The following is a 19,818-nucleotide window of genomic DNA, read 5'->3' on the forward strand; positions in this document are numbered from 1 at the left end:
ATCATAAGCTGAATTTAACTTGTTCTCAGAAGAAAGCAAATATTTGAAACAACACAATCTAATTTTCAGTTTCCATATTTAGCATGAGCAAAAATGGAGCTAGTGATTCATGGCACATTGTAGCAATAAATGGGCTGTCAACTGCAGGCATGAGCCATGGCACAATTTCACTTTCCAAAGACTTCACTCTCTAAAGGCTACCTGGCAGTTCCTTTGAAATTCTAGTGTGGGCAATATAAACAACCACTTACTTCAGTCTTCCATCATAATAAGCAGGTGTCCCAATTACAATTGTTTTGATAAAAAAGGGCTGATTATTGTGATGTTCTTCAAAACCACCAACAATGCTAAATCCCCAACTTCCTGAGTTACTCCTCCGTAGGACAATATCATGGCAGCTACGAAGGTAGCTAAAAAGAAATGAAACGTTCCAAGGTGTTGTTATAATATTTGTTGAACTGCTTTTAAATATTAAATCAAAAGAGTGATATATGCTATACTGAATTTGCTTACCATATACTCTGAGCATAGAAAGAGGAAAAATATTTAAGACAATGGTTATGAAGAAACCTGACCATTTTCCTGGCGTTTAGCTCATGGATCTGTGTGTATCTATATATACAATCTTGTTCACATAATAGTGTTTTTGCCAAATGTTTTTGCTCAATATTGAGAAGAACAAATAGTCCTTGCCAGGAGTGCCTTTTGCACAGTAGGAGTGGCAGAGGCCATACAGGTAATGTATGGGCATCATGAGGCTAAAATGTCTTAAATAGTCAGTGTCTCTCATTATACCCTGTGGTAGAGTGATAGCCCGGTATACTTTTTAGGTGTGTAGAGGTTACTGAAGATGGAATAGAATGAAACTACAGAATATTTCAGATTTGAAGAAAGAATTGGTGCAGCATTTCCGAGTTAATAGCAAACACAATAAAAAAAAGGTGTATAGTTCACTCACCTGGGTAATCCCAGCCACATGACCCATGAAGGTGACCAACTGGCATCACATTCGTTCTCACTGGTTGTGCTCAGGTGTTCATCGGCAGCTTGGCCCTGCTCTTCTATCGTCTGTACTTCCAGTGCCTTCAGTACAACAACTGGGGAGGCAGCACTGGCTTTCAGGGTAGCCACTGCCTCAGTGTGACTCAGACATGTCAGGTCAATACTGTTGATACTCAGAAGAACATCTCCTGATTTTTTAAAGAAAACCAAACTTTCTTTCAACTTTATATCTTTTTCAGCTATTAATTTTACAAATGTAAGACAAGCTTTCAAAGTGAAAACCACATCCTCCCACAAAATACAGTCTATCCACTTTACAGTATATTCTGTGAAGTGCTTTGAGATGTCAACAGCGCTATATCAAATGCAAGAATTATTGTTATTATTATAAGAAATTTTGTATCCTGATACCAGATTGGATGTGGATTATACAGGCATGAAAAATAGGGAGATCAAACAGCCAGAGAATAACTAGGGTACAATTAATATCTCTAGCATAGAATTTGCTCTCACTGCACAGTTCATGTTCAGTGTGGTTTTTTTAAAAAAAACTCGGGAAACCTTCTGGTTGGTTCATGCACTGTGATAGTGAACAAACGTACAATAATAAACCTATTCTAACATTACAATAGCTTTATTAATGATATTTATCCCAATTTATCCAAATACATTTAAAAGAGCTTAAAATAAAAATATACTATCTCTTGATTTGCTTTTTAAAAAAAAACTTTCTCTATATTGCTAAAGTTATTTTCGTCTAACCAATCTAACTTTTATATTTAATATTTTAAATCATTCACTTATCTTTTCTCCATCCCCCAGAGCCTTCGCCTTGCTTCCTCCCCCTTTCCTCCTTCAAGGCCGGTCTCAAGACCTTTCTCTTTGACCGTGCCTTCAGCTCCCCTCTCGACTCTCTACACCCTCCTCGCTCCCTCCCTTCCCTCCCCCTGACCATTTGCTCCCTGCTCGGGTCCTGTCCAGCGCCTTGGGACGTCCTCCCGACGTGAAAGGCACTCTATAAATGAAATCATGTTGTTGTTGTTGTTTTCTCTGTCTTTCTGTTCCTAACATCCACTTCAGAAGTGGAGCTCCCATTTTTATTTTTTAATTAATTGAAAGAGGTAGTTGATGAAAATGGCTGATTTAGGTATGATCAAAATGGCTGATTTTTAGTTGGCCTTTGAAGATGGTCAGAGGTGATGTGGACAGGTTGAGAGAGAGAGTTCCAGGGGGCTATAGAATGCACTTCAATTTGAGCTTTTTTTAAAAAAAATCCTTCTGTGACACATTTGGACTTTCTAGAGTTAGTCTTGCTCCAACTGCAGTTATAATCATCCTTACACTTGGGAGGACATTTTAAAGCGCTTCACAGGATTTACTGTAACGTGCTATTACTGTGTGTTTTGTGGGCGATCATTAGGTTTACTGTATACAAAATGAGAACTTAGGCTCCCATAAATTAAGCTTTCCAGATCTATATAGTTACCAAAAAAATCCTTACTTTTGATACAGCGCCTTTACAGGATTAATGTAGAGTGCAGTGACTATGTATTTTGTAGGCAAACACGGTAGTCAATTTGTATACACCAATGTTTCACATTCAGTCATGAATTGATTGACCAATTTTATTTGGGGGACTGTTGACCCGGACAACAACCCTTCTCCTTTCGAATAGTCCACCTGAACAGGTACACGGGGCCTTGGTTTTCTGTCTCATCCAAAGGACAGCACCTCCAACAACGCAACATACTACTCTGAGTGTCAGCCTAGATGATACAAGTTCAAGTTCAAAGTCTAGACAAGGGGCTTTTTACACATCATCCATTTTTCAATTTAGTCATTAATCTCTTTTCCATTTGTCTTGTTTGGAGTCCTGTAGCTCAGTGGTTAAAGCACTCGCCTTGCAAGCAAGACACCTAGGTTCAATTCCAGGCAGGGAGAAACCTTAGGCACGTTTCCTTATTCCACACGCCTAATACCTCCAAAAACAAAAACAATAATAAATTGGTCATTTTCAATCCTGTTTGTAGGAAACTGCTGTGCGCAATTGGCCTCTGCGTTTCACCCACAAAATATACAGTCAATTCACTTTACAGCATATTCTGTGAAGAGCTTTGAGACGTCTAGAAGAAATGAAAAGTGCTTTATCAATGCAAGGATTATTATTATTATAAATGAGATTGAAGGCAACGACTGCTTCCAATTAAAAAAAGATTTTTCTCCGAGATATCTAGCCTTGTATTCCTTCCTTAGAAAATTTAATTAATCGTCTACTCATTTATTTGTTGTTTGTAGGATGTTGAAGGGTGTAAATTAGTTGCCAGATTTGCCCATTGAATTTATTTCTAATTAATTTAATTCTGTGAAGGACTTTGAGTCATTTATTTTATGCGATATATTTTATGTATATATTGTATAAAGTAATTATATTCGGCGACTGATCAACAAAGCTGCTTTGAGACACTGGCCTTACCACGTTTGATCCTTCCATCTCTACCGAGGCATCCGTGTGGCTGCACACTGGTGACAAAGATGGGCAGTTCACCACTTTTGCTACCTTGGCCTCCTGCTACAGTCATTCCTAGAGATTCGTGAGGCTCCTTCTTTACAGTGATCTGTTTTTCTTGGCAAGTGACACACTGAGAAAAGTCCTGAGGAAATCATGAAAAACACATCTGTTCTGGTGCAATCTATATATATCTAAGTGACAATAGATCATGCCAAATTAACATGTTCAAAGTTACATACAATAAGGTTTAAAACCTTTAATTTCTCCCAACATGACACACAATTCCTGTTCAACAGAGGCTTCGGAGTGCTCACACTATCAATAATACTTGATGATGAGTTACGAGGGAACAGCATGGGTTGATTTATATTCAGATTTTCCCTCCATGTGGTTACTGACTGCCCTCCGCTTGGCAAATTTTCCTTAATAAGATTGATAATAAGGTGTGCAAAGAATGGCAGATCTCAACTAGAATCCCATTATCTTTACTGACCTTAAGAGGTGGAGAATTATTTAAAGCAAGGATTAGATACCAAAGATTGCATAAATAGTCTTAATTAAGAATTCACAGGCACTGGTATGAAATTCTACTTATTTTACAGACTCTCACAGGTTCACAAGTCTATTTGAAATAATTGAAAATATCACAATAGGAATTGTAAAATTATTGCAACTAAAGAGTACTTCCACCACCACATTATTACACCTGTGAAATAAAAAAATATATCAAACAGTAAATGTATGAGCATAATAAGGTAGAAGAAAATTTGGCAAATGCATCATACATTAAGTAGCTATAGTAGAGAGAAAACAGCCTCACATACAGTAATACAGATTTTTTTAAACTTTAAATATAGGTATTAGAATCCAAAACATTGTTATTATGGAAATCAGTTACGAGACATCAGAGTTGTCAAATTTCCCATGGTTTTAGCCTTGAGACTATTATCTTAAAATTTAATATGTAGAGATTTTTGAAATATATCAACCTTAATTTGGAAGCCAGTTTCTGAGGTATCTTTTAACTGTGGAAAATTCGCTTCCAAACTAAGCCTGAATTTATGATTTTTTTCAAATCTGCACTGAATCCATTATCCATTATATAAAGATTCTGAATTTTAGAAAATGCCACTTTAATTTGGAAGCTAATTTGCAAGTTATTTTTTTAAATTTCAGAAAAAAATGATTTCCAAATTAAGACTGAAGTTAAGAATTTGCCAAAATTCTGCACAATTGTAGATTCTCAGACTTAATCGTCTTAAGGCTAAGATCACAAGCAATCTCAGATTTGACTTCCAATTTCTACGTGGAGAATATTCTGCTGAGCATTTACTCACCTTATGAACACCAACTCTTGTATGATACTGGGTCTGTGTATGTTGTTGCAGGGATAGATGTTGATAGTTTGTATGAGGCCCCAATTCTCGAATAATATTTGACAGTTGCTGTTTTCCTGTCCTGGAGATTATTAAATGAACCCTCTCTCCACTAGCCTAAACAGCATAGAAACATATCCTTCAATTATGAGCAATGTTGGTATTCTAATAATAAACTCAAATATTTAAAAGTAAAATAAACGTCAAAGAGCAATAATGTTAACAAAACACTTGCATATGAAATTTAACTATATTTAAGAAAAGCTCTCAACTACAACAACAATAACAACAACAAAATTGCATTTATAGAGTGCCTTTCATGTCGGGAGGACGTCCCAAGGCGCTGGACAGTAGGGTCGGGACCCGAGCAAGGGGGAAATGGTCAGGGGGAGGGAAGGGAGGGAGCGAGGAGGAGGTAGAGAGTCAAGAGGGGAGTGAAGGCACAGTTGAAGAGAAAGCTCTTGAGACCGGCCTTGAAGGAGGAAAGGGAGGAAGCAAGGCGAAGGCACTGGGGGATGGAGTTCCAGAGCCTAGGGACTGAGAGGCTGAAGGCCCGGCCACCAATGGTAGGGGGGTTAGGGCGGGGGATGTGGAGCAGACCGGAACCAGAGGAACGGAGGGTACGGGCAGGTAAGTAGGGGGACAGTAGGTCGGAGAGGTAGGAGGGAGCAAGGCCATGAATGGCCTTGTAGGTGATGAGGATCTTGAATTCGATCCTCTGGGGGATGGTGAGCCAGTTGTGGCGAGTGAGGGTGGGAGTGATGTGGTCATTACTACATTTGTAATTACAATTATTTTAAACATTATGTTGTAATGTACTTCCTTTATATAAAGGTATAGTCAAAACAACTTACACTTTTATAATGCCTTTCATGTAGGGTTCACAACAACAATGAGGTATCACCAAGCAAATAGAGGAGGGAGAGTTTGAGGTATTGCCCGAAGGTAAACACGTTAAGAGACAGGCAGAGAGAAGGCACAAAATGGAAACAGTTTTGGAGTTCCATAGAGTGGGAGCAAAGTTGTTGAAGTCTTGGCCACTGCTTGTAGAACTGAGGGAGTGAGGAACAAGCAGCTGACCAGAGTTGGAAGAGAAAGCAATAAGAGAGTGGGTAGCTTCCCCACCTTTGCCTCTAACTATCAACTTGTAGCCAATGCACAACCTCAACATTTCAGCCTTTCAGCTGGTCCTTGACTCAGTCCAGTTTTCTCCAATCCTGAAACATTACCCAGCTTTATCCCTACCTCATCCTTCACACAGCTAAAGCAGTTATTCATTCCCTTGATTTCTCCAATGTCTACCTCTCCAGTTTTCCTAACTCAATCCCCCATAAGCTTCAGATCATCCAGAACTCTACTGCCTATATCCTTTCCCATACAAGGCTCTGCAAGCCCATCATCCTCATTCTCACTCTCCATCAAAATCCTTATTCTAACTTTAAAAAAATTTCACATCCCCGCCTCGCACCGCCTCCATGATCTTATGCAGTCTTACCCCATTGCCTAGTTCCTCCACTCAGTAATGATGACTTGCCCTATTTCCTTTGTCGCATATGCCCTAGTATCAGGGAGGGGGTTGGGGAGCTTTCAACTACTTTATCTCGCTCGTTGGAACGCTCTCTGCCTCACACCTTTCCGTTCCATTTTCAAAACCCTACCTCCGATTGTGTCTTTGGTATCCTGCATCCTACCTCCTCTATCTCTCACCCTATTTGAGATACCACTCCATCTCTGTGAAACCCTTTAAGATGTTTTCCTATGTGAAAGGCATTACGTAAGTGCAAGATGTTGTTGCCTGGAGAATACAAACATTTTCATTTAAGCCAGCATAACTGATGCATCAAAATGTACCTGGATGACTTGAGCCGCGAGCTCTGGTGTTCCATGCTTCAGGTCATGTCCATTTATTGCAAGCACCCGGTCATTGCTGCATAGCCTACCATCCTGAGCAGCCAAGCCTCCTTCTAAAAGGTCGAGAATGAAGACTCCTGTCTCATCAGTTCTACGAACTAATTTAATGCCAAGCTGCTCACTTGTGTCCCTTTTTAGTAGAGTCACATGAAAGCCATCTTCTCGTGTAGAACTACCATCGTGGATATGTGTTCGGCCCCCAAATCGCCTCTCCCTTAGTACTGTGAGATGCATGACAGAGCATGGCTGTGAAAGTACAGACCTAGCATAATTGTGAGGCACATTGCTGATGTCAATTCCATTCACCTGAAATAAAATGGAGAAAAATACAGCACTAATTGAAAATCACAAGGCATAAAACTAAATACGACAATCAAACAAATGCATATATATCATCAGAGATCCAAATTCTCACACAATCATAGCCAAAGACCATTGTCCTAAAATGTAAGATGACTTGAGCAGCATCTAGGTCTTGACCTTAAAGTGCTCTTTGCCACTCTGAAGCTGTGTCTTCTTGTTCTGTTGACTTGGCATATCTGAAACTATTGTTCTAGTCTACTTTCTCAATCTCATTTAATAAATCTATATACCTTTAAGGACCCTTCTGAGATTACTGTTCCAAGTCTGAAGAGCCATATATTATCAAATTGTTGCTCATAGCTCATTTCTCCAAACTGGAGATCATCCTTGTTGCTCTCCTTCACGGTCTCCAGGACCCATTTCACAATACCCAGAATGCATGAAGAACTTGGGTCATGACCCAACTGTGCAGCGCCTTGGGACGTCCTCCTGACGTGAAAGGCGCTTTATAAATGGAATCTTGTTGTTGTTGTTGTTGAAGTGTGATTTGAGGACTGTATAGCCTGAGCACGATTTCCAAGGATCTGAACTCCACTCATTTGGCAATATAATCTTGAATATACCTTAATAATAATAATAAATATAATCTGTGCTTTGATATGGTGCTTTATGATGTTGAAACTTCTCAGAACATTTCACAGAGCCAAATTGCTCATAGCACTGCCCTACAAACAGCAATGAAGTGAATGACCAAGTTGCTTTACCTTAGGAACTATCAGCCAATTCATCAAGATAAAATCCCTTCCTTTTGAATAGTGCCACGAGATCTTTAACATCCCCTTTGACAGGCAGACAGGACTACAGGTCTTATTTTACAAGCCTTTCTACTAGATTTAAATAATTCCATTGCTATTCTTTGCAATATCAACAATGCACTCTCTCTGGTTTAATTTACACTGTTTTTCTAACATTGCCCATTAACAGCTATTGTTTGCTAACATTAATTTGCAGATTAGTAAAAATTGATTCCTCACATGCCATTACTTTTCAGTTAAATACTCATGGGTAGGTAATATCTTAAGATTGATCGAGGAAAATTCTAGTAATCGCACAACAAACTTACAATGGTTGGGATCCTACGAATCTGTCAAATAAGTTACTGCTTAATTTACTTCCTATTTTCATTAAAAAAGAAAAAAAACTGCTCAAAAAAAAATTAAATATTCATCAACGAAGGTAGTTTAATTTGTTTCTAGAAAGCTTGATGTGGTAGTTACCATGGTAATTGTCTTCAGCAAGAGGGTATGAAATACACATGTCGAAATAACACGCAATGGAATCTTATGAGCTACTTAGCAATTTTTTCTGTTGCTCATTTTGTGCTGTCATTGCAACCATTACACTTTCAGTGACAATTTTTTAAATCTGCCAAAATTAGTCGCAGCTCATTTCATTACAGGCAGCCGTAACTTATCCCACCAGCCTTCAAACTGATACCTTTGATGATCTACCTTTAAAACAGTTAGATGAAAATTAAGAAAGGAATTTCTGTAACATTCAAACTAGCAAATTAGATATTCTGTCAATGAGTTGACTAAATGTTACTTTATCATTTGGAGATTCAAGTCACTGTACATGAATTACTTCACTGCTTTGCCTCAATAATTAATTATAAAGAAAGTGGTTTTTTTTTGGGGGGGTGGGTAAAGTTTTTAAATCACTGAACATTAGTTACTTCATTACAAAGACAATTGCAAAGGCAGGTAGATCTGCAATATCCATTCACAATCTTAAGATTCGCAGAAGTTGAATGATCATATAAAGGACCCAAATTTTCAATTCTCTCAGGTCTTGACGTCCATATCCTGAACTATAGTTCTTGTATCTATCTGTTCAATACACTCTTTTCTAACAACTAACTGTATTGGTGTATTTCAAAAGGGAAGTCATGCTTAACTAATCACTATTTTAGAGATGCATCCTCAGTTTAGAATCATTTTGCTCAGGTCTCAGTTGGTGTTCCAGCCTTCGGATGAGACATTAATCCGAGATTCTATTTGACTGTTCAGGTGGACGATTTCACCCACAAACTACAGTCAATCCACTTTCCAGTACATCCTGTGAAGCGCTTTGAGATGACTCGATGACATGATAAGCCATTTTATCGAATGCAAGTTTTATTATTATTGTACCTTTACAAAAAAATCTGCAATATCTATTAGGGTTTCCTTCATAATTCAAAACACTGCAAAATATTCCTCTTGGTTTCTCTCTCCTCCTCTTGAAAAAGATTTAATTTTCATCGGCTTTTCTTCATAACGCATAGAATTAACTATTAAGCTGGTAGCAGATTGAAGAATTTTTTTGTATCCTTGGGTCAACTGACTTGAGTATACATTTGTGAGTATACGTTTGTCTTATAAATTGGGAGACTGAAAATAGCATTAAGACCAGGCAGTAATAAAGCTTGAGGAATACCTTTATTATTGTAATATTAACCCTAGTCTACAAATATAAATACTACGTTAAAAAATACAAATATGCATTTTGGGGTATGGAAATGTATAAATAAATGTCAGATAATTAGCTTACAAAACAAAGATAATTGTTTTCAGCCAATCAAACAACAACGATCTCAAGACTAACATGGTTATGTCCTAAACATGGCCAGGTTGATCTTTCAGGTACTTCAAGCAACAAGGAGCTGTCAACCAAACAGTTAGTGTGCATATAAAGAGGTTAGATCTTTGTGCCAGAGGACTTACTGGATAGACTCTCTCCTAAGCTCTTCTCTTTCTGTAAGCTAAAACAGCTAAGATGAGTAGTAAACCCGAGGATTGGGAGAACTTTAGGGATCAACAAAGGAGAACCAAAAAAGTGATTAAGAGGGAGAAAATTGAATAAGAGGGGAAATTAGCGAAGAACATAAAGACAGACTGCAAGAGCTTTTATAAATATAACGAGGAAGAGGCTGTCAAAGGTAAATGTGGGTCCGCCACAGGCAGAGACGGGGTGAATTATAGTAGGGGACAAAGACATGGCAAGTACTTTGCTACGGTCTTCACTTTAGAAGACACTGAAAACATACCAAGAATAGAGGGGAACCAAGAAGACAAGACGACAATGTTAGCGAGCAACTTGGGGGAATTAATATTAGTAAAGAAATGGTTTTAGATAAATTGTCAGGTCTTAAAATTGATAAACCTCCTGGACCTGATGGCCTACATTCCTGGAAGATCATAACAAGATTAGGCAGAGTCAGCATGGTTTTACAAAAGGGAAGTCATGCTTAACTAATCTTTTAGAGTTTTTTGAAGATGTAGCTAGCAGGTTAGATGGGGGGAACCGGTAGATGTAGTATATTTAGATTTTAAAAAGGCATTTGACAAAGTGCCACACAAAAGGCTATTTTACAAGGTTAAGGCCCACGGGATTTATGGGAACATATTAGCATGGATTGAAGAGTGGCTAACGGGTAGAAAACAGAGAGTAGGGATAAACGGGTCATTCTCGAATTGGCAGGATGTGACTAGTGGAGTGCCACAAGGATCAGTGCTTGGGCCTCTGCTATTTACAATTTACATCAATGATCTAGACGAGGACATTGAACATAACGTATCTAAATTCGTGGATGACACTAAACTAGGTGGGAGAGTAAGCTCTGAGGATGACGCAAAAAGATTGCAACGGGATATAGATAGGCTAGAGGAGTGGGCGAGTAGGTAGCAGATGGAATTTAATATGGGGAAGTGTGAAGTTATTCACCTAGGTAGAAAAAATAGAAAAACAGATTATTTTCTAGAGGGGGAGAGATTACATAGTATTAGTGTTCAGAGAGATTTGGGTGTCCTTTTACACCAGTCTCAAAAAGTTAGTTTGCAGATGCAGCAAGCAACTAAGAGGCGAATGGCATGTTAGCGTTCATTGCAAAAGGTTTAGAGTACAAGAGTAGGGAAATCTTGCTGCAACTGTACAGGCCCTTGGTGAGACCACACCTAGAGTATTGTGGGTTGTTTTGGTCTCCTAATTTATAAAAGGACATACTTGCCCTAGAGGGGATGCAGCGTAGATTCACTAGGTTAGTTCCTGAGATGAGGGGACTGACCTATGAGGATAGATTGAATAAACTAGGGCTATATTCTCTAGAGTACAGAAGAATTAGGGGAGATCTTAGTGAAACATATAAGATTCTTAAAGGGCTGGATAAAGTAGACACTGAGGGTCTGTTTCCCTTGGTAGGAGAATATATAACCAGGGGTCGCAGTCTTAACATTAAGGGTCAGCCTTTTAGAACAGAGTTGAGGAAAGATTTCTTCACTCAGAGGGTAGTGAATTTATGAAATTCACTATCCCAGAAGGCTGTAGATGCTCAGTCCTTGAACATCTTCAAGGCTGAGACTGATAGATTTTTTTAAAAATAGAGGGATTAGGGGATATGGGGACAGGGCAGGTAATTAGAGTTAGGTCTGAAGATCAGCCATGATCTTATCGAATGGCGGGGCAAGCCCGAGGGGTCGAATGGCCTACTCCTGCTCCTAATTCTTATGTTCTTATGTTGCTCAAGTATGTGGCAAAAATTGACATAACCCCTCTGTAGTTTCAGAAATGATTTGAGTGTTCATTTAATTAACCTTGGGCTTATGGATGTCTTTTGAAGGCTAGCATTTAATTTTCCTAGGCAACTAATACCATATTATTGTCTCCGTAGTAGGAAGACCTTCAGTGGTTTGATCTCATTCTCCTACAATATCAATCCCACCATTTTTTTAATTGTCGTGTCCTGGCCTCAACACCCCCCCACTCCCCTGCATGAAAATCATTTCAGCTGTTGATAACTGTGGGAAACTCCAGCCAAACAGAATACAGGAGATCTCTTTATAGCAAAGAGGAGGGTAAATAGGACTGGACGAAGAAAACAAAGACATCGGGAAAAAGTTAAAGCTAATAACTAGTGTCTGAAACAAGTTAAAATGCGTTATGAGGGAGAAGAAAATATAAGCTACTCAAGATAACATCTTTGTATATTTAAATCAAAGAAAATTGTAAAGAGAAAGAGAACTACAAGTTTACTATCGTGTATAACAGTAAGTGTATATGCTACATTACTCTAATTGTTGTATCTGGAATGACTTATGCACAGCTGGTAATATTTAAAATGCTACACAAGTCTAGAAACAAAATCCGTCCACAAATTCCATGGAGAAAAGATTTTCTAAAATTTAAATTATCTCCTTCAAGTCAAGAACATTAACAGATTATTTTTACTTACCTGTGCGGTGGTTGAGGGGGAAATTCTTTTTATATTGAACTTCCTTGAAGTGTAAAGGCACAACAGAATAAGGATGCATTGCTTATCTTTATTTTATATTGATCTGAATTAATGAGTCATAAAACAGAGTTAAGAATAAAATGAAATTCAATACCTGCAATAACTGATCACCAGACACAAGCCGTCCATCTTTTGCAATGACTCCATCTCGGTAAACTTCTTGAATTACAACATTAATCAAAGGAGTTTCATTTCCACCTACAACACTCAGACCTAATTCGGTACATGGACTGGGCCTATGGATTTCTATAGTAGTGATCTCTCCTTCGGGTACACTGGTTAGCTTTGGCAATGCTGCATTTAAAGAATAATAATAATAATTACACTTAAACTACTAACACAGATGTCCAATTATCAGTGCTTAAAACGAATTTATAACACTTTCTGAAAATGCAATGCATTAATGCATTGGAATGGATATAGTGGTGCAGTAAATGATACATTATAAAGTCATAAGATATAGATTAGTTTGTTTAAAAAGGAGATCTTGATCTCAGACTGGTCTTTTAAAGATGAGGTAAGCATATGCCATTAAAGGGGAATGCTGTTATAGAGCTCTTCGATACAGGGAGATTGAGGGCAAGGAAGCACAGGGAGGAGAGGATGTAGTTTGTGGCTTTAGTTAGGGTTGTCTCAATGCTGTGTGTGGCGAGGAAGCAAGATTAGAAGGACTTGTACAGGGAGTGATGAGAGCAACAATGTGTTCCAGCATCTTGGAGAGGAAGACAGGTTGAAATGGGGAAATAAAATGATTTTTGAGGGGCTACAATATAGTACTTTTTGACAAGGAGATAATGATGGCTTTTTTGAAAGGGAGCAGTACTATGGCAGTGTAAAGGGAAAGGTTGAGTATGTTGTCTAATAGGAGTTTGAGAAAATACAGCAAAATACTCTTAAAACACATTGGACTTCACAAGCAGTTGAATGTTTTCTTGAAAAAGATTTGGATGAAGAAGACAATGATCTCATTCTTCTACAATGCCAACACCAGAATCTTCCCATGCAGCATCAATCAGTTTTATCACATCCATTATGAATTTTGTTGGACAATTTAAATCACTTTTAGAATTAAAAGGATGACAAAGGAGACAGTGATGAAAAGATGAAATACTTGTGCTACATTCAAAGCACTGAAATGATTGCATATGAGATTTAATATTGTTCTCGGAATCTATCGTAAAAACAAGGTTTTTCTTCTGGAATGTGAAGTCATTTTATAATCAAAAGCTACTCTGGGAACAGGAAGCATACATTTTGGGGCTTAAACAGGAGCACAAAATGCTTTTGATACATGAAACACTTTGCTGAAAGCAAAAAAAAAAGTGTTCTGTGTAAATCCCTGAACTACCAAAATAATTGGTTCACACAGAGCTAGTTAAGTCCTTATGAGTTTCAATCTCTGAATTAGTTGACACTTAACTCTGCCAACTCCTGAAAAACATGACATTCAAACTGCAAAAATAAATTTACAGTACTCACACTTGGCTCATCTGCTGTTAAAGTTATATTTACTGCAATTTACATTTAGAATAATTTGTCATTATCAAGCACTGATAAAGCGTGATACTTTTAAATGTGAGAAACAGTGACTACAGCCACAATATGAAATAATTACCATGCAAATTTATTTATTTTTGTACTGTATGCATGATTCATTTAATCAGTAAGTATGAATTCACTGCACAATTTCCCCATAATTTAGCACTAAATTAGCAGCCTCACCCACAGAGGTCATAAGGATCACTGGTGTGGCAAATGGAAAATACAATCTAGCAGTAGGTGCTCTTCTTGAGTTGGGGGTTAATGATAGATTGCTATGCAAAGTAGAAGGAGCTTCATCCTGCATATAATTCATTCTATACTTGAACTAGGATTGTTACTGACACTGGGTGTAAAAAAATGGAAAAATATTCAAGTTCAAACCACTGACAACCCTCAACTTGATGAATATAAAATTCATCTAAAATGATATAAAAACTTTACTGTTAGTTTTAAATGTATTAAAACTGACCAGGAATCAACAGAATAAATACCTTTCTTTTCCTTAGCATTATCCATGCTGAGAATGTTTTTTAAATGATCTGATTTAAATGACTAATTGAGGTTATTGAACATCACAGGGCACACAGGTTTAGTTCAGTTTTGTAAAGCATCACAAAAAATCACACACAAATGCGAGTGAACAATGATTCACAAAGCCAATGGTCTTTACTGAGAGGATTCAGTCTTTCCCTAAACAATATTTGCAAAAGTTGTAAATTAGATCACCTTGGGAGGAACTGAAAGATGCCTGGCATGAGACCACTACCAATATCACTCAAATAGCCTCCTTGATCGTTGAACAGGCACAGCCTCGACCGTGTCTTTGAGCAGTACTGTCCATGCCTTTTGACCGAGAACATAAATGTAGGGGGAGAAAGTAAAATTTATCCAAATAATTCCAACACTTACATTTCAGGTGGCAGCAGCTTATTTGGTTGAATTGAAAGGTTTACTTTATGGTAGCATTTGTTTCTTTTCAAAAAAGGTGCAAATGGCCAGGTATGAAGGCGTGAAAGTTTTTTTTATAAGAAAGGAAATACTGTATTTGGGACGATCAATCAAATTTCCTCACCTTACCCCTCCTCCCCGAAAAGGTAGCAACAGATAAAATTGTGAATTTTTTAACATAGACGACGATGATTTGGTCCATCACGCCTCTATTTAGTTCCATTCCATAAATGGAATCCATTCCCCTGCACATAAATAACATGCTATAGTTCTTTTTACGAGCATATGTAGGTATCAGCATCTCTCTCCCAAATGACCACACGTGTGAGCATAGACAATGAGGGTAGATTATTGGGTTGTGGACAGCAAAACATTGCTGCCTGATCCTATCCCCGCCCAACACTCACAACTATCTCGTGCAGCTCGTGTACTCTCACGCACCAGGCTCTGCGACCCCATCACCCCCACCCTCGTTTGACTCCACTGGCTCCTCATCCCCCAGAGGATCGAATTCAAGATCCAGGTCCTCACTTTCAAGGCCATCCATGTCCTTGCCCCCTCCTACCTCTCTGACCTGCTGACTCCCTACCAACCTGCCGTTCCTCCGTTCAGCGGGCTCCGGTCTGCTCCATGTCTCCCGCCCGACCCGCCCTACCATCGGTGGCCGGGCTTTCAGCCTCTCTGCCCCCACACTCTGGAACTCCATCCCACAGTCCCTTGGCCTCGCTTCCTCCCTTGCCTCTTTCAAGGCCGGTCTCAAGACCCTTCTCCTCGATCATGCCTTCAGTCGCCCTCCCACCTCTCTGCCTGCCCTCACCCCTACACCATCCCTCCCCCATGCTTGGCCCCCGACACGTGACTGTTCAGTGCTTTGGGACGTCCTCCCGACGTGAAAGACGCTTTATAAATTGCCGATAATTACAACTATCTACTTTTTAGCAGGGCTCACTGGCCTGGATAGTTAATATATTAACAGGAGCAGGAAAGTTAATATTAACTTTTCTTCCCTAGGCCAGGAAAGGATTATATTGCCATAATCACTACTACGGATAAGATCTGCAAAATAAATGCAGGCCATGTTCCTTCCTGTTCTACATTGATTCAGTGAACACTACAGTTACCACTATAATTTGCATTTACAGGGTTTAAGAAAGTGTTCAACTACTTGTGAATGCCAATGTGTCTAAGAGGATATTAGGAGATGTGGAAGAATAGTCTAAATCTGTACCAAGAAACTATAGTTTATTTAAGGGAAGACAATTAATTTCCCCTATACTGCTCTTCTTTTTGAACGATTTATGCACTTTCTAGGATTCAGAAAACGGAATCTAATAAAAGGTTACACAGACATTTTCATCTCACCAAAGAAAATTTAAAATAATAACTTAAATATTTAAATTTATATGAAAGTTATGTTTAAAATGCAGACAACAATAAGGGGAATAAAGAGGACTACCTTCCTCCGAAGCTGGACTTTGTGGTTCATCTCTGAGATCTGAGCTTGCGGTGCTGTTAGTTCGGTGAAGATAGATGCAGGCGTTACTCAGTTGTCTTGTTGCACAGATTGGCTGAAAATCCACAGTCGAGACACCTGCAAACCAGAAAACATGATTTATTTAAACACTGTTTAGTAGTAATAAAAAAGAGAACACTTTCAGAGGGCCATTAATATCCCTTCCATTCCGAAATGAGGCTTTTGCCTGTATATTGTACAGTTGGGAGGATGGTACAGATCAGATCATAAGACAACTCTGCAGACAGTTGGGCAAACTCCTAGGTTACATTATCATTGGACCAGTACTTATTACTGAATTTACTGAAGCATCAAATTAAAAGAAAAGGCTTATAAAACTGCCAAGAAAAGCGGCAAATCTGAAGATTGGGAGAGTTTTAGAAACCAGCAAAATAAAACTAAAAAACTCATTAAGAGTGAGAAAAAGGAGTATGAGGGTAAGCTAGCTAGGAACATTAAGTCTGATTGTAAAGTTTTTACAAATATATTAAGAGGAATAGGCTCGTGAGGGTAAATGTAGGTCCACTACAGTCAGAGACGGGAGAAGTTGTAATGGGGGACAAGGACATGGCAGAGTCCCTAAATGGGTACTTTGCGTCTGTCTTCACCGTAGAAGACACAAGTCTGCCAACAATAGAGATGCACCAAGAGGATAAGGACAGGGAGTAACTTAGGGAAAGTTTCATTAGTAGAGAATTGGTGCTAGGGAAACTATTAACATTAAAAAGTGACAAATCCCCTGGTCCGGATGGTTTGCATCCCAGGGTTTTAAAAGAGGTAGCTTGTGAGATAGTGGAGGCCTTATGTCGAAAATTCCTTGGATTCTCGAACAGACCCCATGGATTGGAAGATCGCAAATGTCACACCACTATTTAAAAAAGGTGGAAAGGAAAAGATGGGGAACTATAGGCCAGTTAGTCTCACATCAGTGATAGGAAAAATTTTAGAATCATTGATTAAGGATGTGGTAGTGCGGTATTTAGGGGAGCACAATATAATTAGGCCAAGTCAACATGGCTTTACAAAAGGGAAGTTATGTTTGACAAATCTCAAAGAGTTTTTTGAGGACATTTCCAGTAAACTAGATAAGGGTGAATCAGTGGATGTGGTCTATTTGGACTTCCAGAAGGCATTCGATAAGGTGCCGCATAAAAGGTTAGTCCAAAAGATAAGGGCCCATGGAATTCGGGGGAGCATATTAACGTGGATTGGGGAATGGTTAATGGGTAGGAAACAAAGAGTAGGGATAAATGGGTCCTTTTCAGATTGGCGGGATGTGACTAGTGGAGTGCCACAAGGATCAGTCCTTGGGTATCAGCTATTTACCATCTACATCAAAGATCTGAATGAGGACATCGAAGCTAGTATATCTAAATTCGCGGATGACACAAAACAAGGAGGAAGTGCCAACACTGAGCACGACAATAAAAAAAATCAGCGAGACATAGATAGGTTAGGTGATTGGGCAGGTAGGTGGCAGATGAAGTATAATGTAGGGAAGTGCGAAGTCATCCACCTAGGTAGCAAAAACAGTAGAGCGGGTTATTTTTTAGAAGGGGAGAGATTAGAATGTGTTAGCGTCCAGAGGGACTTGGGTGTCCTTGTACACCAATCACAGAAAGTTAGTCTGCAGGTGCAGCAGCAATTAGGAAGGCGAACGGTATGTTAGCATTCATTATGAAAGGATTAGAGTATAAGAGTAGGGAAGACTTGCTGCAACTGTAAAGGGCCCTGGTGAGACCACACCTGGAATACTGCGTCCAGTATTTGCAGTATGGACGTACTTGCCTTGGAGGGGGTGCAGCGTAGATTTACTAGGTTAGTGCCAGGGATGAAGGGGATGAGTTACGAGGATAGACTGACCAATTTGGGCCTATATTCTCTAGAATATAGAAGAATTAGAGGGGATCTTATAGAAACCTATAAGATCATCAAAGGGCATGATAGAGTAGATAGTGGGAGATTGTTTCCCCTGGTTGGAGAAACTAAAACCAGGGGTCACAACCTTAAAATCAGAGGTCAGCCCTTTCGCACTGAGTTGAGGAAGAACTTCTTCACTCAAAGGGTGGTGAATGTATGGAACTCACTACCCCAAAGGGCTGTTGATGCTCAGTCCTTGAATACATTCAAGACTGAGATAGATAGATTTCTTATTGCAAAAGCGATTAAGGGATATGGGGATAAGGCAGGGTCCGGTTATTAGCTGGAGTTAGATTAGAAGATCAGCCATGATTGAATGGCGGGGCAGGCTCGAAGGGACGAACGGCCTACTCCTGCTCCTACATGTTCTGTTTTGTTACTGTAGTAGTATATCCTTCAGTGAACAAAACTGACAATTTACAGGTTATTATTTAATTTTACAACCAAATCTGCTGTGAGGCTATACTTATTCAAACCCACAATTTTAATACTTCTTACTCAAAATACCACTATCATTATCAAGATAATGGCAAGCTTCCAGAATTAACGGTAAAAAATATAGTTAAGGATGTGCAGAAATGTAGCAATTACTATTTCAAATCTGCACAGGATTGCCAAGATGAAGCACTCACCATTTTCAGTGACACCTTCACCTTCAGTGCCCTCATCGAAGGCAAGATTGTCCTGTCCATGTTCATCTGTACCAACTGATGCTGCTGAGGCAGAGCTATGTCTCCCTGTTGTCATCTCAGACACAGATGTCTGTAACTGGCCTGTATCTGGCAGTCCCCGACTTTCTTGATTTGCCACAGTTGACTTGCTATCATTACCACTCTCAGCTTGAAGTCTGCAATACCTACGTCTCTCTAAAGCAGCTCTGTGGTTTGAGGCTCCAGAACACCTAAAACAAGATATAATCTTCCATATTTTAAACAGTTTTGAAAGAAAGAAATGATAACATAGGAACATAGGAACATAAGAATTAGAAGCAGGAGTATGCCATTCAGCCCCTCAATCCTGCCCCGCCATTCAATAAGACCGTGGCTGATCTCTAACCTAACTCCATCTGTCCGCCTTATCCCCATATCCCTTAATCCCTCTACCCTTCAGAAATCTATCAATCTCAGTCTTGAATATGTTCAAAGACTGAGCATCTACAGCCTTCTGAATTCCATAAATTCACTACCCTCTGAGCGAAGAAGTGTTTCCTCAACTCTGTTCAAAAGGACTGTCCCTTAATCTTAAGACTGTGACCCCTAGTTCTAGATTCTCCGACCAGGGGAAACAGTCTCACAGTGTCTACTCTGTCAAGCCCCATAAGAATCTTCTATGTTTCTTCGACCATGCCATCGGTCACCCCCTTTCCCCTCCCCTCCCTTCTCCCTCCCTGACCCCAGCTCGGGTCTGAAATGCTGTACACTGTCCAGCGCCTTGGGACATCCTCCCGACGTGAAAGGCGCTATAC

The 19,818-nt window shown here is 39.2% G+C and overlaps 1 protein-coding gene across 1 annotated transcript in view; it reads right to left on the reverse strand.

Annotated features, from left to right (window-relative positions):
- lnx2a (ligand of numb-protein X 2a) overlaps positions 1 to 19,818 on the reverse strand; it is a 61,733-nt gene that overhangs the window by 3,900 nt on the left and 38,015 nt on the right. Inside the window, exons 3-10 of the mRNA XM_007900613.2 lie at positions 18,986 to 19,254; positions 16,377 to 16,511; positions 12,525 to 12,724; positions 6,739 to 7,104; positions 4,849 to 5,004; positions 3,476 to 3,653; positions 959 to 1,190; positions 252 to 410 (exon numbers count right to left, since the gene is read on the reverse strand). Coding sequence (XP_007898804.1) covers positions 252 to 410; positions 959 to 1,190; positions 3,476 to 3,653; positions 4,849 to 5,004; positions 6,739 to 7,104; positions 12,525 to 12,724; positions 16,377 to 16,511; positions 18,986 to 19,254 — 1,695 coding nt within the window. The remainder of the gene's footprint in view (positions 1 to 251; positions 411 to 958; positions 1,191 to 3,475; positions 3,654 to 4,848; positions 5,005 to 6,738; positions 7,105 to 12,524; positions 12,725 to 16,376; positions 16,512 to 18,985; positions 19,255 to 19,818) is intronic.

The sequence above is a fragment of the Callorhinchus milii genome, unplaced genomic scaffold (assembly GCF_018977255.1).
Source record: "Callorhinchus milii isolate IMCB2004 unplaced genomic scaffold, IMCB_Cmil_1.0 Scaffold4, whole genome shotgun sequence".
In the NCBI taxonomy this organism is placed as follows: Eukaryota; Metazoa; Chordata; class Chondrichthyes; order Chimaeriformes; family Callorhinchidae; genus Callorhinchus; species Callorhinchus milii.